This window comes from Hippopotamus amphibius, chromosome 4, assembly GCF_030028045.1.
Source record: "Hippopotamus amphibius kiboko isolate mHipAmp2 chromosome 4, mHipAmp2.hap2, whole genome shotgun sequence".
In the NCBI taxonomy this organism is placed as follows: domain Eukaryota; kingdom Metazoa; phylum Chordata; class Mammalia; order Artiodactyla; family Hippopotamidae; genus Hippopotamus; species Hippopotamus amphibius.
In genome coordinates this window covers 159,153,864-159,177,148 of record NC_080189.1, presented here as the reverse complement: position 1 = coordinate 159,177,148, position 23,285 = coordinate 159,153,864, and the positions used below count along the sequence as shown (strand labels likewise).

Sequence of the window (23,285 nt, the reverse complement as noted above, 5' to 3'; positions counted from 1 at the left end):
GAAACAATTCAGGTGATGGTTCAGGGGATGCCACTGCAAAATATGTCTCTTTGGCACATTGACTATTTAGAGCTAAAGGCTCTTGAAAAACAGCAGGCACAAGAAGGACACTCATCCCCCTTTTTTTCCCCGAAAGCAGGACAGGAAACTCCCATGTGAGAGATGGTCTCCCTATACAGGAGGAAAGTTCAGTCTTTCACCAAAAACAGGAGTCAAGGGTGAGAGAATTCTTCCCATGACCTTATCACAATAACTTCTCTTCCTTTAGTCTCTCCATATATTTTACTTTTCCACAGTTTCCAGTCTCTTCAACCTAGAATATAAACACTTAGGTTTTTCCACAATGGGTCTTCATTTTCTTGTGGAGACGTCCATATGCATGTAAAAATAAACTTGGTATGCTTTTCTCTTTTAATCGGTCTTAACTCAATTTTATTCTCAACCCGGGCCAAAAACCCTGAGAGAGTCAAGTTTTGCCTCCCCTACCCAGGCGAGATAAGGGCATGCTGGGGGTTGTAGTTTAGGCAGAGCGAGAGAAAGAGGGAGGGGAGAGAGAAAAACCCTTTGGGCTGCTTCCCTGAGAGACCCGGGATTAAGCCCTGTGGGTCTTGGAAAGAACAAAGCAGAGAGTGACAGCAAGCAAGTTCTCATGGGAGAGAGAATGAAAGTCACAAGTCTCGGCCAGCAGCTTGGTCAAGACCTGTAGTTTACCTTGACTTCCGGGGTTCTGCCACCAAATATCTCAGAGAGGCACCAGTGAGCCATGGCTTGAAGCGAGATGTTACTTCCCTGCCCAGGAATTGATCCTGGGTAGCCTGGATGAAAACCAGGAATCTAGCCACCAGACCAGCAAGGGCTAGAGGCTAGAAGAAAATTTTCCCGGGCTATTGCCTCTGTTTGAAAGCGAGAATGTTTCAAGGAGGCAAAAACTGTAAAAACAGGTGCCAAGTTCATGACTGGAGGCACAGCACAACACGTTGGAGAGCGCACAGAGAAACAGTTTAGTTAAGACAGAAGCAAGGCAGAAATACACACCGAAGAGAAAGGGTGTGGGGGTCCTACCCAACGAGGAGAAGCACAGGAAAGAGTGGCTGAAATCATGTGTACAGGGCAGTTCTTCCGGGTCTTTGTTTACCTTTGGCCAATTATCTGCTTGCTTTCTCCACACCTGACGGGCCCTAGGACCCTCCCCAACACGCGTGCAAAACTTTTATCCAAGCTGGATTCCAGCCCAGAGGCCTAAGGAGGCATCACCTATTATGGGTTGCTGCCCCCCCTCTTTTGACCCCCAAGGAGCCGTTCTGTGCATGTACACTGGCTCCCTTGCCCCAAGGATGGGAATTATGTGACCTCTTTTTTTTTTAATTTATTTTTTGGCTGCTTTGGGTCTTCCTTGCTGGACAGGCTTTCTCTGGGTGTGGCAAGCAGGGGAAACTCTTGGTTGCAGTGTGTGGACTTCTCAGTGCAGTGGCTTCTCGTGCTGTAGAGCGTGGGCTGTAGCAGCGGGGCTTCCATGGTTACAGTACGCAGGCTCAGTAGTCACAGTGCACGGGCTCTAGGGTGCACAGGCTTCAGTAGTTGTGGCTCGTGAGCTCTAGAGAGCAGGCTTAGTAATTGTGGCACACAGGCTTAGCTGGCTCCATGGTATGTGGGATCTTCCCAGACCAGGGATCCAGCCCATGGCCCCTGCACTGGCAGGTGGACTGAGGCAGGTCAATAACAAAAACAGGAAAGGATAAGGCAAACATAGGAAAATGCAAGCTCCAGGGAATAAATTGCTTATGATCTCTTTCAAAAGACCCTGCCGGGGCAACACAAACACATGGGTCAACAAGATAAGGAAAAACTAACTTAGGCACTCTGGCTTCTGTACCTTGCTTCTGCGTAGATAAACATAGCTATAGGCTCCCAAAAGCACGGGAACTGGTCTGTAAAAGGAGAAGCTCTCCTTTGGTTTGGGGCTCAGTCTTTGGATGTGAATCCACTGGGCCTGTGCCGGTACAATAAACATTGCTTCCTGCATTATAAGCCTCGGGGACCTGCCTTCCTCTACCAATTCCTCCAACAGGATTCTCAACCACTGCGCCCCCAGGGAAGTCCTCTGACCTCTTGATCTTTTACGCCAACAGGGTTTAGCCCCGCTCTGTCCCTGCCATAACGGTTACTTACAGTGTCCACAGGAGGCAAAGTCTAGATGTTTACCCTGCTCCTGTTGTGATCTCCACCTTGAAGTGCAAACAGGAGGCTACTTGTAGGTATCTATCCGAGAGCCCACCTGCCTCCTTCCTCAGGATGTGTAAATAGGAGGCTGGTGGTAAATGCCTAGCCTGGAGCCCATCTGTCTCCTGCCAGAGTTCCAGATCTACTCTTAGGTATTTTTAACATCTGGTGCCCTGAAACCACCCCCACCCCCACACTGCAAGTCCAGGAAATCCACTGAAAATTTAGGTAGGACAAATAAGAGCCACTTCCTTTCCCTGTGGCTGGGCTGTTACCCTGAGGAGAGCACAGATGGGCTTAACAAAGACAGAAGAAACTGCATGTGGGGAGACTAGGCTCTACAGGTACCATGCGGAGAACTTCTCTGAGTCTCAGTTTCCTCATCTGTAAAATGAAGATGACACCTGCCTCACAGTTGTATAAAGAAAAAGCTACCGTTAAGTAGTACTCTAGCTAGTATAGCGATTTACAGCTAAGATGTCCAGTTCCACTCTTAAAGGAGACACTCAAATCTGATATTTTTAATATTTCATAAGTTTTCATATACAGTCAGTAACCATTTATTTATTAATAAATTAGTATACAATTGCACGTTCAATAATAAACAATTGAAACAATTACCTAGCAGGAATTGTTTACCAGGTATGACTCTTTTCAGCGCTAAAGCCTTGTTGGTTATGTGTTGTTAGATACTAAAGGGCATGCTTTCTCCACGTGTTGTGTTTTCTGTAGAATAACTCTCCTCCCAAACAACTGAAAAAGTATGTAATTTCTAAAAATCTTGAAAAGTTCCTGGTAAGTTCACTTTAATACTGAAGGGGAAAAACTCTAAGAAATTATTGAAAAGAAAACAGCGACACATATACACTACTTGTGGCAGCTGTTCCCAGGACAGAGTAGCATCAGAGATGCCACACAGTCAGATGAAAGACTACAGCACGGATGGGATCGACCCTTTCTTCCCACCCACGTGTTTGTGGAAGAAAGTCTGGAGCCGCTGCCAAGCATCCACCTGGGCCCTGGCATGAGCCCTGGGCTCCCCTCCCCAGATGACAGGGCGGCCCACCAAGGCGTGCATGGAGGCCCGGCACAAGGGGAAGTAAGGAGGCTCAAGGTAGTGCCCCGCCCCGGGGTAACAGACGATCTGGGGCTTCGGCTTACCATGGGCCTGCAAGCGTTTCGAGGCCTCATTCGCATAGAATTCACTCTTCCAGTTGTGGTCATCCTGACTCACAAGGAAGAGGAAGGCACACTCAGCCCTTTCCACGGGAATGAAGCTCTTCTGGTCAGGGCCTTCCAAAGGGCTGTTCAGGACATCCGAAATGTCTGCTAAGCCATCTTTGGTCACCTTGACTCGACCTCGGTCAAAACCCACAGGCGGCAGTGTCTCACCCTTGTAGTGTAAGTTTCCGCCGCTATTGGCCACAGAGCCATTGATTATGACGGCCGCGGTGATGCCCTTCAGGAACGACGCCATGGAGAGGCAGAGGTCGCCGCCTTTGGAAAACCCAAGCAGCCCGACTCCTGGACCCTTTACCTGAGAAAAGGCCAAAGGGAAAAGGAGAATGAGTCCACGAACAGTGCAGTGTGGTGACGAGTGCCTGGACTTGAGAGTCGGCTGGAACTGAGCCTGAATTGGCTCTCCCACTTACCGAGGTTTGCAGCCTTGGGATACTGACTTCTCCTTCCTCTCTACCTTGCTTTCCACAATTTCTCCATCACCACAGTCTCCATAGAGAGCCACGTAGGGATGACTACTAAGTACTCTGGCCTCTCAGTTCCTTGACCTCCAAACCTCCAACGAGCTTTTCCTCTCCCCCACCTCAGACACACACACCCACTGTCATATCCTAAGCCCAGTCATCAGTAAGTACATCATCTCCAAAATCTCAGCTTCAAGCATCCTACAACCTAAGCACCATCTTACTGACCTCCAGTGTAGCCGCTGCAGTACTGCCCACTGCCACCTCTCTTGAGACCCTGCCTACCATGTTTTCACTCTCAGCACCTCTCTCGTGTTGTCACTTCCCACCTCACGCAGCTTAGATTCCAGGCTTCATCGTTACTATTGCTCCCCTGCTGACACTCTGACCTCCTTTAATACCTCTCTCCCTTTGGTCACGCTTGCCTGCTAAAGTGCTAACCTCAGTTACATCCACCTGTTATTCACTCCTCCAGGCCTGCATTTGTGCAAATGAACACTGCTGGAGAAAACAACACACGCTTGTGCTGACAGATATTACTTCCATGTCATGCCTGTTACCAAGTCAAAGCTCTCTCACTCGCCATACAACAGGCCAATAAATTGGGAGAAGAGGTGCTGAGGAAAGGAATAGCGACTTTATTCAGCAAGCCAGTGGACTGAGAAGATGGCAGACTAGTGTCTCATAAGAACCATCTTATTGGGGTCTGGATGCCAGTTTCTTTTATAGGACAGAGAGGGAGAGGCGGTGAGGAAGTAAAGCAAAACGGCCATTTATCTTGCAAAATATGTCCTCCCTTCACCTGCATCGGTGATGGGATGTGTTAATTTCTCCTTTTCTGCAGCCATTCACAAGTGGGCAGGGTGAGAATGTCTCTGAGAGCTGAACAAAGGCACTTTAGTTTAACAGTCAGGCAGAGGGGCAGGCTTCCCTGTGGCAAGCCATTACGTATGCTTACAGCTATAGACAGTAATTATAACAAAAGCAACAAAAAGCAAAGGTTAACGGAAAAGAAACAGATCCAACACGGAGCTAGAATTGGCTCTTCCCTTTTACAATTCCTAGTGTCAATGTGGAAAAAGGGGTGACCAATGTTCTCACTGCTTCATCACATGGATCTTTCTGGAAGTGTCCACCATCAGTGCCAATGTTCCAAATGTTGAGATTTGTCTTCTTTTGTTCCTCTTTGCAAAGTGTCTACTTTACACCTGGAGACTTTAAAAGATATTTACGGCCTAAAATTTAAGAGTGATGTTTTATTTGGTGGGGACTTTGAGGATTTCAAGCCCAGGAGGCAGCAGCTCAAGTTGAGTTTAGCGCTTTTCTGTGTAGGGGAAGATGCAAGAGTCTGGACTCACTTTAATCATTCCCTTGATGTGCACCTCAGCTATCTGGGCCTGTATCCTGTATTCTCATATCCTGAAGTTTTCTCACGGCTCACCATAGCGAGTGGCTGCAGTCTGATGGCTGCTAGATGGCAGGTATTCTTCTCTTTCCAGAGTTTCCTCAGGGCTCACCAGCTCCTGCTGGAGGGCTGCAATCGCTGGTAAGTGATATGGCAGGAAATATTCCATTTCTCACATCCTCTCCTCTAGGTCAGCAATTTCACCAAAACTTGGGAGACATTTCATGATCAAATTTTGTCCCACAGCGCTGGGAGGCTCATCCCAGATCAGGCAAAAACTCTTGATATGCCACTCCAGGTGCTAATTTTTGGATTAGGCCCATTGATAATGAAAGAGTCTCTGGATCCTCTATGTAAGTATGATCCAGCAGACATTTTCCCTTGTGCCTTCTTACCATACCTAGACTCACACTATTGCAATTATGTTATAAATGTGATCTATTTCCTCAAGATGTTTAGCCACAGACGTTTTGTTGGAGGCCTGGTTACCCACTGGGTACTGGAAGAGGCAACAATCTTAGAAAACAGACAGGATAGAAGTAATGCAGCTAGTAACACTGACAAAGTGTAGCAGGGAGACACAAAGCACAAACCATTTGGACGCAAAGGACAAATTAAAACAATGATGAGTGTAGCTAGTTGTAATCCGGTTGCAGTAGCGAGCTACCAAAGGGACCGTCCCTGACTTAATGAGTCATCTGCAGTTGCACTGTACCAGCCATGCGCACTTAGACATGCATGGTTTAATATCGGAGACAAGCACATGCTACTGGCAGGACCAACCAAGTAGAGAAAAAAAGATAAAGGTTTCAATTCTGCTTACAAAGGTTTAATTTACCAGGCTTCCCAAGTGGTGCAGTGGTTAAGAATCTGCCTGCCACTGCAGCGGACACGGGTTCGAGCCCTGGTCCAGGAAGATCCCACATGCAGCAGAAAAACTAAGCCCATGTGCCACAACTACTGAGCCTGTGCTCTAGAGCCCACAAACCACAAATACTGAAGCCCACGTGCCTAGAACCTGTGATCCGCAACAAGAGAAGCTACTGCAATAAGAAGCCCACACACTGCTATGAAGAAGAGCCCCCACCCTCCGCAACTACAGAAAGCCCCCGCACGGCAACAAACACCCAACGCAGCCAATAGATAAAAAAACAAATTAATTTTTAAAAAAGGTATAGTTAACCAAATTAGTGTAAGTCACAATTATTTTAAGGGGAAGGTTTTCCTTACACCTGGAAAACACAGACTTAAATCAGTAATTTTTCACATAGAAACCATAAAAATCATAACCACATTCACCAGTTTGCTCAGTCCTATGTAACTAATCCTTTCTGTCAACAGCTTTATGAAACCATCAGGTTTCCCACTGGAATTCTTCAATTTCTTACCGAGTTCAGCGTTATGGTCTGAAAGTGAGAAACTTTTCTTTATCCAAAAGTCCTTTCTATAAATCTTCTTGAAGAAGAAGCATTTTTGTAAAGGCATCAGAGTGAAACCATAGCTGTCTATAATGACAAAAGACTCAAGAAGGCACGCTTAAATCTGATTACAACGAGACTGACAAAGTAACTTGGTTACTGCTGTGACATACAGCACTTTCAGATAATAACTAGAATTATGACTGATAACATTTTACCAGCACAGATCAGACTCTTAGGAACTCCATACAATCTCTAGAATATCTGTATCATTTACCATACAATACAACCTAAGAAGATTTATTACTCATTTGACAACACCTCACATGTACTGTAACATACCAAGTGAACCTAATTAGCTTAATATCTCTCTTTGGGGTGTTTCAGGGGCCCTCTGAAGCATCCCAAAGTTAGCCAGAGGTCAAAGGAACTTCATTCTAATTTGATTTGGGAAGTTTTCTCAAAAAAATATTAAAAGGGTTTGAAACAGTCGGATACGATCCCAGGTCACTGTGAAACGATCTTCACTTAGCCAAAGGAACAATCAAAGATTTCAAAGGCACATACAGAACACATCACTTAAAAGGTAAAGAAACTTAAAATCTGTTATCAAAGGCAGCTCAACATCTTAGGAAAACTTTTCTTCTCAACAGAGAGAAAAGCCAAATTCAAGTTTTGCACCAGCTTACTTTTAAAATTCATTTACTCAATTAACTTATTTTACACTTAGTCAGTCCTGACCATGCACAAAACTCTTTCCTCGGGGTCCACGTTCCACAAACCTTCCATTAATTTAGCACAATTCTAACTTTCAAAGTGTCAAATATCTGGAGAGATTAATGTGAGGTAGACATTCCTAAAACATAATTCTTTCTAAATGTTCACCCAAAGCTCTTATCTCATTAGCATTTTCTTAAACGTTTCTTCACATCAAGTTACTTTCCTTGCTGACAGATTTGCAACAGATATAGCAAGATTTTATTTAGCTTATATTCAACTTAGCACAATAAAAGTATTATACTTAATGTGGATGACTCCAAAGACATATCTATATTAATTAGATCAACAAATATTAATACCAGGTATTAATTTAATACTATTTCCCAGTTCACATGAAGCTGAAACTCATTTAGCTCATTTCTCTCGAATGTAGAATTGTTTGGTTTGTAAGAGCTTCCTTTTCTTTAAGCCAATTAAACAGCGCTCATCCACAAATCAACCTCAGCAATGTTATCCAAAGACAAAGGCACATACAGAGACACAGAGAGACATCATAGTTCTCACTGCAAAATTTCAGCCCTGAGTCAGGTACAGCAATGTAAAAACCCACCAGCTTACAAAAGAGGTTGGATGAAAATAGGTTTCTGGCAGATGGAAACAATCAACCTCACTTCTCTAGATGGCTAAATACTTACAGAAAGACACTTACGGATTTCTATTCACCCTTGACAAGTCAATTTCTAAATTACTTTACCCTCTTTTCCAAATGTGCATTTGAAAAAGATGGCAGAGATAAGGGTTCCTGAGAAGACCAGATAGGACATTTGCATCTCAAAGATAGAGGCATCCTAGCATGACTTTGTTTCCCCTTTGTTTAATACTTACAAACCTCTTAAGATAAATAGGGAAGGGTGGGGAGTGGTTCCACTTCAAAGTCAATCAACTTGTTCCCCACTGTCAAAGTTAGCTGGGCCTCCTGTGGGAAAAGTAGAAGCAATGCCTCAAGTACAAGGGAGTCCCCTGGCCTCTTACACGATGTGGGTGCAAGGGAAATTGCCCCACTGTGGAAGTGGCTTCCAGTCCAAACTGGGTGCCCTGCCGGGTCTTAGATGGTGATATAAACTAAGCCCCTCTGCTTTGGGGGTTAACATAAAAACTTCTATCCATCCCCATGGGTAGAGGAAATGGGAGGCAGTGAAAGGAGGGACTATGTTGGTGACATGGGTGGGCAGTTGGAACAACTGCCAGTGCAGCCTCCTCGCCCAGTGGGGGAGCTGGATAGGCGGGAGGGGGATTTAGGTTTTGAAGTACAGTGTTGCCATTCTCATTTTCTCCCTCTTTCCCTTGCAAACAGATTCCCCCTTGGGTTTCCTTTTAGATCACTGCACCATAAGGTGGCAGCCCTTTCACTCCTTTTCCTCCTGATGCCATAGCATAAGTACTTCTACATACGGAATCTCATCTCTTTTCCCTGCTCTTTTGCAAAACACTTCTAACTGAGAGATCCTATAATAATGCAGTGAGCCATTATGATAGTGCCCTATTACAATACCACATCATGTCTTTCTTAGTCATAGTGATGCCGAGCAGGGCCCTGTGGGGCTCCCGGGCATGGAGGGCTGTTTGTCCCCCGTTTCTTGCAGGCAAGACTCCAGCCTCCGTGACCTTCCCTGAGTTCCAAAGGGCAGATTCACACAGTGGCTAATCAGGGGAGGAGCAGCCACGAAACCACCTGAGGCACGATGAAAGGGACCAGAGAAACTCATCAAGATTAGGAGACCCGACCACCTGAGACCCTGCACACACCCTAGTCCTCTCAGCAACCCCACCCTTCAGAAACTCTGCAGAAGAAAGAAGACTGTACTGCCGGGGTGATTCTTATCCCATACCTCTGACCTGCACCCAACTGTTTGACCTCTCCCTATTCCCCAGGGAGGGGGGCACAGGTCTTGAGGTGCTGGCCTACTGTGATCCCCCTCTGTCTGGCAAAGAAATAAAGCCACTCTTTCTTTCTCCTCCGTAACTCTGTCTCCACATTTTGATTTGGCATTGGTGTGCAGAGAGCCAAGAGTCTGGCAACAATAGGCTCATGGCTATGTTTTGCCCATTTATCTAATATACACCCCAAAGGGCTCTCCTTTGGGATAGATGGAGTATTTCCTATTTTTTTAAATTTGGTAACACCAAAACACAAAAAAGTCACAAATTCCAACACAAAAGCCCCAAACAAATTCCAGCATCCATGCACACAAAACCAAAACCAAAACCAACGAACCACTTCCCAAATCAGGTAGACTTATCCTACAAACCAACCAACCGGTTCCAAACCAGGTACAGTCCAACAACAAGTCCCCTCTCCAACAGGGTACCCCAATTAAACAAACTGCCTTGTCCTCTAAGGAAAAGCCCAAATTTCCTACCATGTCCAAGCTCGCTCTACTCACTGCATGACAGGCCAATAAATTGGGAGAAGAGGTGTTGAGGCAAGAAATAGCAACTTTATTCAGAAAGCCAGCAGACTGGGAAGATGGCAGACTAGTGTCTCAAAAGAACCATCTTATCGGGGTCTGGATGCTAGTTTCTCTTACAAAACACAGAGGGGGAGGAAGTGAGGAAGTAAAGTAAATGGACACTTATGTGGCAAGGTATCTCCTCTCTGGCCTGCATTGGGGAGGGGATATGTTCATTTCTTCTTTTCTGCAGCCGTTCACAGGTGGGCAGTGTCAGAAAGTCTCTGTGAGCTGAACAACGGCACTTTAGTTTAACAGTCAGGCAGAGGGGCAGGGTTCCCTGTTGCAGGCCATTATGTATGCTGATAGCTATAGTCAGTGATTAAAATGAAAAGGCAACAAAAAGAAAGTTTAAAGTAAAAGAGGTGGCACAGTGGTTAAGAAACTGCCTGCCAAGGCAGGGGACACGGGTTCAATCCCTGCTCCAGGAAGATCCCACATGCCGCAGAGCAACTAAGCCCATGTGCCACAACTATTGAGCCCGTGTGCTGCAACTACTGAGGGCTGTGCACCTAGAGCTACAACAAGAGAAGCCACCGCAATGAGGAGCCCTCCCACCACAATGAAGAGTTGTTCCTGCTCACCACACCTAGTGAAAGCACGTGTTCAGCAATGAAGACACAACACAGCCAATAAAAATATAAACAAATAAATAAATTTTTGTAAAAAAAGGTTAAAGTAAAAGCAACAGATCCAGAATGGAATCAGAATGGGCCCTTCCCTGTCCCATGACCACAAATTGCAAATAAGCATCCACACTGCCCCTCAATCCTGCTCCACTCATGTTTTGTTTCCACTCTTCCAAAAGACCGATTCACCTTGTCTCCTCCCTCTGTAAGCCCCTTAACCCATATTCCCCTTCACTTTCATCCCATCCTACTTCATGGAGAAGGTACAAGCTATCAGGATGGAACTTGTTCTCATTTCTCCCTTCCAAGGCTACTTAGTCCCACCCGGATCAAGCCCTCCGCCTTCCCTCCTGTTTCCAAAGTATCTCTGTCCTTATCCAAGGCCACTCCTCTGCGGGTGCTTGGGATCCCATCAACTCTCGTCCTCAGGGACTTTGCTCCTGCAGGTACTTCCTCCCTCCCTCTCTCCTTCATAACTGTCTTCTCTACAGGCTCCTCCTTATCAGTGTACCCCATGCTCCAGTACCTCTTACATTTAAATAACAATCCCTCGACCTCAAATCCACTCTGCCCTACTTTTCTACTCCCTCACAGCAAATCTTGTGGGAACCTTTGTAGTTATTTTCTTTCCTCCTTCTCTACTCAGTCCCCACCAGGGTAATTTGGGTTTGTCCTATTCCAAAATGGCTGCTCTTGTCAATGACCAAACTCTTCTCTTGTAAGTGGTCTTTTGATTGACCTCTCAACAGCAGTCCTTTTGTGTGTGTGCATGTGTGTGTGTCACGGTTCCCACAAGAGCACCCTTAACTGATTTCAACCATTTATTTCTCATCAAGATACAGGAATGGCATATTATTGTCATCCCAGTTTTTGAGAGGAGGAAACAGAGGACCCAAGGTCACAAAGCTACTTCGGTGGCAAGATCACACCTCAAATTTAACTTTTGTCTCTCAAATGTATTGTGCTGGTTTCACTACACCCCCACCTTTTCTAAGACAACCAGCACTTCCATCAACCTTGAACCCTGATTGAATTATAAAATAAGCAAGGTTTATCTTCTAATCCTCTGATACCCTGACCAAGGTCTGTCTTCTAATCCTCTGATATCCTGAGCCCTCAATATATTTCCTACTAGCTGCGTTCTTTGCTACCAAGTATTTCCTTAAAACTGAATACTCTGCTCTCAGAGGGGCACATGGAGGAGAGATTAAAAATAAACATTCAAACTGGAGACAGTGATCCACTTCCCCTTTCCCTCTGCCTCCTGGGTCAAACCCAGGGATCTCAGTGTGTTTGGGCCTGTAATGGAATACTATAAAATACTGGAATTTAAAATTCCATAATTCCAACTAGAACATCTTTATTGGCAGAAAACCTATTACAGTAACATCTAATTGCATGGAAACTGTCTGGGATAAGTGACTATGAGAGGTAGTGTGTGTTGGGGGCTGGGAGGGGCTGTCATGAATTTGTCAAGTTCTGTGAAAACCAAGAGCATTTAAGAGAAGGACAACCAACATGCAGGACATAAAAAGTAGAGGAAGTTCCAACCTGAGGGTGATGAAGCAGGTAGTTCACAGCTTCTTCAAAGTACTCCAGGTGGAGGTTCTCTATGCCCTTGGGGAGGTCTTCATAGTTATAATAGGCCAGAGACATCACAGCAAAACCTTTCCCAGCCAGCAGACTAGCTCGATATTCTGGAAGGCCACCTCCAGCTCCAGAAACGTCCACAATCCCAGGAAAGGGCCCAGCTTCTGGGGAAGAAACAAAACACAAAACTAAACTATTCTTAAAAGCCTTTGCAGTGGTGTCAAAAGCCATTTGTTGCCTCTTTGGTGATGTCAAAGTTTTCTGTTGACAATCAGAAAGGCTGAATGGCTCTGGTCTTCAAAGATCTGGAGTGTGGCCTAGGCTAAACCCACATTCTCCTCTATGCCCAGGGCCTCAAAGCCCCACAGATATTTACAGAGAGCCTGTACTACTTTTGTGATTAAAAGTAAGCTACAGACAATAAAAACAGCAAAATCATTGCCTTCTCCTGCCCCGCCCCTCCGCACCCCCACCCCCCCAAATTGACAATGCCAAATGCTAGTGAGGATGTGGAACAACTGGATCCCTCATACATTGCTGCTGGTGTGAAATTAATAAAGGGGAACCTCACAATGGATCCAGAGGACAGAAGGGCAGCTCTCAGCAGTACCGCTCCACATCAACTACAGGAAGAATTGTCAACTACAGATCACAACAGAAGAATCATCAACAGGAAAGAATCATCAGTCACAGGCCCCAACAAGAAAAGATGTACATTGCACCCCGTCCAAGAACTTGACTACCCCAGCAACTCAGCCAATGAGAAACCACCAGCACCCTAAGCTGTCTCTTTTCTCCAATAGGCATTTATTTAAAATAACCCCTCTCACCTTCCTCCTTCTTCCCTATAAAATAACATTCCTTGTGTTGTTGGACTTGCCTATGCTTTTTTGCCGTGGCATGCTTGTCCCAAAAGGCAATTCTCTGATGTTCTAGAATTGACCCATTTTTGCTAGAAAAACAACTGTTTTATTTTTAAGGTCAACATTACTTGGTGTTCTGAAGTGGGATCCAAAGAGAACCCCTCAAAACTCCCAGGCTGGTGAGGACACAGGTGCCAGCACCCACAGAGCCCTCTGAGCTTGCTGCCTTCTAGCTGCCCCTGGAGTTTAAGGGCACATCTCTGCTGGATTTCAAGCTCCACTCTCTGCATCTTGAGCTCTCCAAGCTTTATCTGGGATCTGTTCAAAGGCTTTGTCCTTTCTGAGAGTACTCCTTTGGCCTTTGGTCTGATTTCTTTAGGAACTGGGCTGTGCCTTGGAACTGTGTTGTTCAGGAATTTTTCTTTTTGCTCCAGAGAAAAACCTTTTAAGAAATGCAGTTGCAGTCATCAAAATGCTTTGATGATGCCCAACGCTCTGGGACTCCAGGCGGTTTTATGTTGAAAAGCTTTGGTCTCTCCTCATGTGCATTTCTAACTAAATGGACCGACTTAAGAAAAGTAAATCAGAACACCAATCGAGAAGATTGGGAACTCTCGAGCTCCCCAAGTTACTTTTCTTAAACCTGAACTGGACACCTGTTACCGAGTCCAAGCTCACTCTGCTTCCCATACGCATGAACGGGATACGAGCTGTTGCGGCAAGGAATACGACTCTACTCGGAAAGCTGGCCGACCAAGAAGATGGCAGATTCGTGTCTCTGAAAAACCATCTTATTGGGCTCTGGATGCCAGTTGGTTCTATACAATCAGAGAGGGAGAGGCGGTAAGGAAGTAAAGTGAAAGGGCCATCAGTCTTGCCAACCATTTCCTGGAATGACCAGCCTCAGGTGAGGGGACATGTTCATTGTTTTTTCCTGCAGCCATTCACACAGGTGGGCAGGGCAGATGTGTCTGCCTGTGAGCTGAACAGAGGCACTTTAGTTAAACATTCAGGCAGAGAGGAAGGGCTCCCTGAGGCAGGCCATCACCTATGATGATACTAACAAAAGCAGCGAAAAGTAAAGGTTAAACTCAAAGAAACAGACCTAACAAGGAGCCTGACTTAGCTCTTCCTTGTTACACACCCATTTTAATCCGCATTTTGAGGTTTGCAAACATCAGGAATCTAAAATTACCTCCCTGCACATTACAATTTCTACATTAACTGAGGCAAACAAACAACTAAAGAAGTCAAAGGTCTCTGAGGCCTCTCTTTCCCTCTCCCTTCCTTTGACACATGGCAGACAACTGCTGTGCTCAGGCCCCACCTCCAGTGCCACACCCCTGCCTCCCTGCTGCACTGCCTCCACCTCCTCTATACCTCAGTTTCCCCATGCTAATGCTCTGACCGCGTTTCGCTTTTCCCCTGAACTTCTCTCCACTCCCTCCTCCTCTGAACCTACCAGAACCTGCCCCTCTAAAATTATGTCTTCTGAGGACCCAAGTAAACCCCAAATTTCTTATGTTCCCTGGACTAAAGCCAAATGGGGACCCACAGGTGAAGTTTCCTAAAGTAACTGAGGACCCTCACAGGTTTGCTAAAGCATTTACCACAGTTATTCAAACTTCCCATGCTGGGTGCTTAGATTTCTGTCAGTTAGTCCACCTGCTTGTTGGGGAGGGTTAACCCAAACACTGGATGAAGCTTCCCTGATGGGAACATCCTGAATAGGATTTAGAAAAACAAACCCCTCACTTTTGGCAAAATGCTAGATGACTTGCTGAAAACCTCTACCAAGCAATTACAGTACCTTTTCCTAAAACTTCTTTTTGGGACAAAATTCAGGCTTGCACACAAAACCGTGGTGAACCTTTTTATGACTAGTAGAATTGCTTTCAGATTGTTTTCAAAGCAAACTCTGGTCTTCCTTCAGGTGGTGAATCCAGTCAGGTAGCCTTTAACTCTATGTTTATTTAGGCACTGAGCCAGGATCATCCTCTTTTAGTTAAAACAAGCAGGGTGGAATGCGAAACTGTGTCCACTCTGATTTAGTTAATTTGGCAACTCAGCTCATTCACACCTTACATGAGTCAACTAATAAGGAAGACCACTAGACTTCTTAATTTTCAACTCTGGCAAATGAAGGTTCCTGAACAGAACCCAAAACCTGCCTGCTATTACTGGGAAGAGACAGGACACTGAAAACCAGATTTTTACACATTTTCCTGCTCCAGATGCCTTCAGGCCTCTAGCCAGCCTTTCCAATGTCCTCCTAATTTCCAATGACGGGGCTCTGAGGAACTACAGGGGCCCTTCCCAGACCTCCCTCTTAATCCACCTGGAGAAACATTTCTCCAGATTGGGGATGGAGCTCTTTCTGTCCTTAATGACAAACCAGAGTTACACTCTCCATGCTCAATCCCACTGCTAGAAAGCAGTCCCTGCTTAGGAGTCCTAAAATAGTTCAAATAGTCGGGGCTCTCTAATGAATCTCAGGAAGTTCCTGTCTCTGAACCTATTCCCTTTTGTTTAGGCCCTTGACACATACACACCCTTTACTCCTGAGTTCCTCTGCCCCCTTCATCTATTAGGTTGAGACTCAGAAAAGGATTATACTGGAATTTCTCTCTCCCACAACACGGAAATAATTCTGGAATTTGACAGTAGCAGTGAAAATAGCCAGTTAAGTGAATTAAATGACGCTTTGACATCCTTTATTGGCTCCATTTCTGTCGGCTCTGTAGCTGAATCTGGGAGACACCGATCAATCGTCCCAATTGGATCAGCTCCATTCTCCTCTTTACAGGCAAAATCTTCAAGTGATATTGGAGGAATCCACAGTGCAACTCCTGTCAATATTCAAACAGATCTCTCAAAACCTCTCCCCAAATTAATCAGTACCCTAGTAACAAAGAATCCCTGCAATGTGTCAAAGCCATAAGAAAGCAGTAAAATTCTCAGGGCCTCATTATCCCCTGTACAAGTCCCTGAAACACCCCTATTTTAGCTGTGAGAAAAATCCAACAGCTGGGATAGGAGGTTTGTCCCAGACTTACAAGTAATAAATACTGTCATCCCTTGACACCTGTTGTTCCTAATCCCCACACACTACTGACATCAGGTCCCAATGAAAGCAACTTTTTGACTGTAACTGACTTATACAGTGCATTCTTTTTCTTTTTTTTTAATTTATTTTATTTATTTATTGGCTGTGTTGGGTCTTCATTGCTGCACACGGGCTTCCTCTAGTTGCTGGCAGTGGGGGCTACTCTTCATTGTGGTGCGCAGGCTCCTCATTGTAGTGGCTTCTCTTGTTGCAGAGCACAAGCCCTAGGCACGTGGGCTTCAATAGTTGCGGCACATGGGCTCAGTAGTTGTGGCTCACGGGCTCTAGAGTGCAGGCTCAATAGTTGTGGCGCACGGGCTTAGTTGCTCCGTGGCATGTGGAATCTTCCCAGGGCAGGGGTCGAACCCGTGTCCCCTGCATTGACAGGCGGATTCTGTACCACTGCACCACCCAGGAAGTCCTACAGTGCATTCTTTAGTATTTTAATTGAGGAGCCTAGCCAATACATGTTTGCTTTCACGTGGCAAGAAAGGCAATACACCTGGACAGTTATGCCCCAGGCTGTCACAGGAACTCCCGCTTACATTTCACAAGGTATTGAAAGCTGATTGGGGTGATGTGAACATTTCTGAAGCCTCTACTCTGTCCCAATACAGAGATGATTTACTTCTCTGCTCTCCTCAAAACTCTTCATGGGAAGACAGCATCCACCTGTCAAAACTTTTGGCCTTTGAGGGACACAAAGTCTCCAAAGAAAAATTGCAGTTTTCTCTAACACAAGCTGGATATTTAGGACACCTGATTATGGAAGAAGGACTACATTTGGTTCCAGGTAAACCTGGGGCATCCTGTACATCCCGAACCTAAAATTAAGTGCCAACCACGAGCTTTTCTCAGGCTAGCTGCCTACTGTCAATATTAGATTCCAAATTTTTTTCTTATGGCCCAGCCCCTATATACTTTACTAAAAAGCAACAATCTGGTCTTACCCATAATTCTAAAATTCCCACTACTTACCCCTGTACGTACAGAAAGCATTAGTCTACTGACAAAATGATAGCTTTCACAAACAAATATTGGTGGGGAAGTATTAATAAGGTCACAAAAAGTGCGTACACCTCCCTTGTCCCACCTGCTCAAGCTAGAATCCAGGAAAACCTGTTCTCACTGCTCCTAGACCCTTACTGTCTAATGGGCCATTCAACCTTTGGCAAATGGATTTCAGACAGTTTCCTCTTTCTCATGGATCTAAATATGTTTCGCTAACGGTTGGAAAGTTTTCTCGCAGGACTGAAGCTTTCCCCTGTACACAGGTCATGGCTTCTCCTGTAGCTGAAATTCTGTTAGAAAAGATTATCCTTGCCTGGGCAACTCCTCCTGAACTGCACAGCCATTGGGAAACCATTTTACTGGTCAGGTACTTCAATAAGTCTGTGCCATTCGGCTGGTTTCACAACACTTTCACTGTGCTTAATTACCATTTTTGATCCTTAGGGTAAGTCAAACAAATTAAGGACACTATTAAGACTCAATTGGAGGGACTTCCCTGGTGGTGCAGTGGTTAAGACTCCACATTCCCAGCATAGGGGGCTCAGGTTTGATCCCTGGTCGGGGAACTAGATCCCGATGCAGGCCACAACTAAGAGTCTGTATGCAGCAGTGAAGATCCCACATGTCACAGCTAAGACCCGGTGTAGCCAATAAGTAATTTTTTGTTTTTTTTAAAAAAGACTCAATTGGCAAAGTTCGTCAAAACCCTCCAAATACCTCAGCCAAAAGCATTGCTGTTGGTTCTTCTAAATCTCAGATTCATCCCCTTATGAAAATCATAAACTCTCACATTTTGAGACAGTCACAAGACATCCAATGCACCTGGCTCCCGCCTCTTTTGATTCACAGCTGATAAAAGGAGGTACACTTCATACTGTAAAGGCCTAGTTGCTTCCATTAAAAATAACCACCCTTTGGTAGAGCAGTCTTGTCACAGTGCGCTCCCAGGAGATGAAGACCTTAAGCATCATACCCTGTATCCTGGAGACTTCCTCTATTGGAAAAGACACCTCCAGAAAGACTCTTTTAACCCCACTGGAAAGGCCCCTTTCAGGTGCTGCTAACCAACCCTTGTGTTGCCGAACTCCAGGGAAGAGACTCTTCATTTCACGTGACACATCTGAAAAAAGCACCAAACCCTGACTGGACCTCACATCACAGGATGACGTGAAAGCGAAGATTTCTCAGAACTGAAGGACTCGACATCTGACCAGACAGCTTTGCCAAGATGTCAGGGCCAGTACTCTTAGAAAGTCCAGGATTCATCTCCTGAAAAGTCTCTTTTCATCTGGACTATTAACTGACTCTGGATTCATATTCAAATTCAGGGTAACTGAACTTGAACCTCACATGCTATGCTATTAACAACACATTTGGTTCCAAACAGTTCTTTTGAGATAACAATACTGTTTTAAAATGTCTTTGAAGTTTTGCTATCTTCACAAAGAGTTCATTAGCTGTTGCCTCAATTTTATGCCTGCACTGTATCTTCCCAAATGCACTCGGTTAATGCTTTTAGGTTGACTCTGCTCTTGTTGTATTTGCTATTCTATTTTGCTTTCATGGCTGCTTTAAATAGGGATTTCCAGGAGGCATCCATGACTCTGGGTTCACCTCTGTAGGGAGAACTTTGCTCCCTTAATTTGGAATGAGTGCCAATAAGTATTTGTTCAGTGGGCTACCTTTGGACCCAGGGTCCTGGTTTAGAACCATGATACAATTTGGAATTGTCACGTTACTTTTGATTCTGTACTATTGCCTACCAAACCTTTGTAAAAACACTGTACCCAAAACGGTGTACTCTAGGGCTTAGGGTCTTGATAAATATGGAGTATAGTTGGAACGTGTTTGAAAGTTCTCCCTCCTACCCCTTCTTGTTACTCAAATGTGACCTCAATAGGTTTCCACTCTGTGCAGTGTCCCTCTAACAAGGGACATGGCATCCAGGAATGGTCCTTCCTGACACCAAAGGACAAAAAGCCACTGCACTGACTCCTGATCAGTGAGTGATGTTTGTGGAGAAAGATCTTGATCAAAAAGGAGAAATGTGAAAATTAAGGGAAACCTCACTACAATGCAGTCAGGAGCACAGAACTGGGGAGCTCTCCTTCAGTACCCTCCACATCAACTGTAGGAAGAATTGTCAATTACAGATCAAACAGAAAGATCAACAGGCAAGAATCATCAATTACAGGCCCCAAAAGCAAAAGATGTACACTGCCTCCCCTCCAAGAAACTGACTATCCCAGCAACTCAGCAATGAAAAATCACCATCACCCCAAACTCTCTTTTCTCTGATGGACTGTTGCTCAAAACAACCCCTCCCAACTTCCTCCTTTTTCTCTATAAAATAGCATTCTTCTCTTTGGTTTCTTGGACTTGCCTATGGTTGTTTCTGTGGCTTGCTTTTCTCTAATTGCAATTCTCTGCTATTCCCAAATTAACCCATTTTTTTTGCTAGTCAAGTAACTAACTTTTATTTTTAAGGGCAACAGTGGGGATGCAAATGATACAGTCACTCTGGAAAACCGCTTACGATTTCTGATGAAGTTAAACACATACTTAGGTTATGACCCAGCAATCTCACTTCCAGGTATTTACCCAAGAAAAACGGAAACTTGTGTTCACACAAAAACTTGGGCGCAAGTGTTTATAGTGACTTTATTCATAATCTCCAAATATCCTCCAACTGGCAAATGAATAAACAAACTGCAGCACATCCATCTAATGGGAAACTTCTAAGACACAAGAAGAAGCAATTACCAAGATATAGAGCAACAGAAATGAATCTCAAATGCATTAGGCTAGACTCAAAAAGCTACCCACTGTGTATAAGGCTGGTTATGTCACATTTTCACTATTTACATTATAAGTTTATGTTTAATGTGAAAATTTTAAGGAATAAGTATAAGGCAAATACTTTATACTCAGAACTCCTTTTTTAATTAATTAATTAATTAATTGGCTGCAATGGGTCTTTGTTGCTGTATGTGAGCTTTCTCTAGTTGCAATGAGTTGGAGCTACTCTTTGTTGCAGTACACAGGTTTCTCTTGCTGTGGAGCATGGGCTTCTACGTACTTGGGCTTCAGTGGTTGTGGCACACAGACTCAGTAGTTGTGGTGCACAGGCTTAATTGCTCCGTGGCAGGTGGGATCGTCCTGAACCAGGGCTCAAATCTGTAACCCCTGCACTGGCAGGCAGATTCTTAACCACTGTACCACCAGGGAAGTCCCTATATCCAGAATGCTTAAAGAAATAATTCAGTACTAACCATCAAAGCCCTGTGAGTACCTCTTCCTCTTAACTCACTTTCCACTATTCTGAATTTTATCACGCTCTTGATTCTCTTTACCGTCTTAGCACTCATAAGTATACCTTAAACCAGCGATCCCCAACCTTTTTGGCACCAGGGACTGGTTTAGGGGAAGATAATTTTTCCACAGACAGGTGTGGGGATGGGGGTATGTAATGGTTTTGGAATGATTCAAGTGCATTATATTTATTGTGCACTTTATTTCTATTATTATTACATTGTAAGACATGAAATAATTATACAACTCACCATAATGCAGAATCAGCAGGAGCCCTGAGCTTGTTTTCCTGCATCTAGATGGTCCCATCTGGGGGTGATGGGACCACCTCAGCTTCACCTCAGATCATCAGGCATTAAATTCTCAGAAGAAGCCTGCCACCTAGATCCCTCACATGCGCAGTTCACTGTAGCGTTCGTGCTGCTATGAGAATATTATGCCACTGCTGATCTGACAGGAGGTGGAGCTCAGGCCATAATGCAAATGATGATGAGCAGCTGTAAATACAGATGAATCTTCACTCACTCACCCACTGCTCACCTCCTGCTGTACAACCGGGTTCCTAACAGAACATGGACCAGTAAGGGCCCGTGGCCCAGGGGTCGGGGACCCCTGCCTTAAACAGTATTTTGTTTATTTTGCCTATCTGTTGAATTTTATCTGAATGTAATGATACTGAATGTGTTCTTTGGGGACATGATGTTTCCCTCAACAGTTTCTGAGATTCATCCATGTTGATTCTTGTGACTGTAGTTCAATCACTTTTGTGCTGGAAATATACCTCAACTCATTCATCAGTTTTATTGTTGGCAGACATTTAGGCTGTTTCCAGTTGTTTTTACTCTTACAAACATAAATACCTGTTGGTGCACCAGGAGTAGATGATATAGTCAACTTTCTAAGTAAAAGCAACTTTTTCCAGAGTGGCTGAATAACTGTGTTCCTTTTAGCAGTGCTGGGGAGTTCCTTTTCCTCCACACACTGGTCAAAAACTGGTAATGTTAGACTTCTAAATTTTGAGGGTGTTTAATGTAGTATGGAGTTTTATTTTGCATTTTCCTGATTCCTAATGAGGATAAGCATCTTTTAACTTTTTCATTGGCCTGTCGCTTCTTATGTAATGGTAAAATTAACCAATAATTCAGAAGATTTCCAGTGGGCAGCAAGAGGTCTTCCTCCTTCATGGTAATTTCCTTAAATCTTAATATATTGGGGGAGTTAGAAGCAAAGTTGTAAAACTGAGAAACTTTAGAAAGAAAACTTTAAAAACTGGAAACTACCTATACTTCTTTTTCTTTCTTTCTTTTTTAATTACAACTGTCTTTACCCTTTCCTTGCGATGTCTTTGGCCTCACCTCTGCTTTGGAGCAGTAAAGCCACCTCCCCAGCCAGCCTTACGTTCCATTCGTGGCTCCTCGAACTTTTCAGGCCCCACCGACCTTCGGAATGTTGGGGGCCACCTACTTACTGCCTTTCTCTCTCACCCACACAAGAGAAACAGCGAAGCATGAAGCTCACCTGGCGGCAGGAAGAGCGTGGCGCGCACCCGGCCCGCGCGCACCGGCTCGCGCCGCACCCCCGGCGGCAGGAAGTCGCGCTCGTGCACCGCCCGGCCCAGGAGTCGGCGGGCCTCGGGCTCGTGGCCTTCGAGCACCTCCAGCTCCACGGCGAAGGGCGTCTGCACGTCCCGCTTCACCAGCCGCTGCAAGGGCTTCTCGGCCTCCAGAGCCCAGATGAGCCCCATGGGCTCGAGCCCCGCGAAGCTGCCGCCCAGCGCGGGCGCGCGCTCCAGGTCCAGCTGGCCGTGGGCGTCGGCGCAGTAGCGCGCGTGGGCTCGGAAGCGCGCGCCCTTCTCGTCGCGCAGGGACGCGCGCAGCGTGACGGGCTGCCCGGGGGCCAGGCCTGCCAAGGCGATGCGCAGCGGCTCGTCCCAGCGGCAGCGGCCCGCCGGCTCCAGTGTCACCGTCGCCGCCATCCTGGCAGGGGCCCAGGAGATTGCGTCACCGGTCCTCAGCTTTGGAGGCCCTGCCAACCGCGCCCAGGGCGTCGGGCCCCGTCGGCAGAATCCGAAGGGTCGCTGGAGAGCCAGACGTGAGAGTACCATTTTGCGCCTTTTTTTCAGATCTGGGATCAGCTGAGGAGGCTGTGGAGAAAGTTAGGAACTGGCTAGAGCGTCTCTAGCGGCAGGCCGCCTGTGTGCGGCGCAAGCGCGCTGCGGGGCCCAGCCGCCCGCTCTAACGGCTTGGAGGGCCGCCGAGTCCTGCCAACTAGGGGCCTCCTTTTAAGAGCAAGAGCGAAAGCAGACACACAGGAACTTTATGTTGGGGAAAAGACGTCCTAGTTTTGCCTCTCAGAAGTTCGTGCAGCGTGGGCTGGACTGGGGCTGCCCCTGAAGGAACTCGGCACTTAACAAAGTGTGCAGTCTCCAGACCTAAGGTAATAGAGCGGGCGCGCGGGCCGGCCCCGGGACCTCCGTGATGGAGGAGCAAAGGGCCGCCGCCGACCCCGTCGCCCGATGGGCTCCGACGCCGGGCCAGCCGGGGCGGCCCGGGTGTCTGCGCTCGCCCCCGGGCCAAGCCGCGCTGCCAAGGCGGGCGGCAGAGAGGCGGCCCCGGCCCCACGGCGAGACCGGAGCCCCTGAGCCTGCCGGGGACCCTGGGGTGGCGCGGGGCAGCGCGCAGCCATTGCTGCACGCCCTTACCCCGCGGTGCCTGCTACCAGGCAGGCCTTACGGGTCAGAACCCTGAAGCGGCACGGTTAGACAGGCCTTGGAGGTCCTGCTCTGCCAGCTGTGGCTG

At 46.1% G+C, this 23,285-nt stretch overlaps 1 protein-coding gene across 2 annotated transcripts; it reads right to left on the bottom strand.

Moving 5' to 3' along the window:
* Nucleotides 1–2,721: 2,721 nt before the first annotated feature.
* Nucleotides 2,722–22,591, bottom strand: LOC130850919 (acyl-coenzyme A thioesterase 1-like). 2 transcript variants are annotated; one of them, XM_057730415.1, is made up of 3 exons: nt 22,006–22,591; nt 12,157–12,359; nt 2,722–3,757 (listed from the first exon to the last, which is right to left on the bottom strand). In XM_057730415.1, the coding sequence occupies exons 1-3, from the start codon at nt 22,589–22,591 to the stop codon at nt 3,152–3,154; spliced, it is 1,395 nt and encodes a 464-aa protein (XP_057586398.1). In that variant the 3' UTR covers nt 2,722–3,151. The 2 variants fall into 2 exon arrangements, with proteins under 2 accessions (XP_057586398.1, XP_057586399.1); XM_057730416.1 differs by lacking the exon at nt 22,006–22,591 and adding an exon at nt 12,767–15,599.
* Nucleotides 22,592–23,285: the final 694 nt, after the last annotated feature.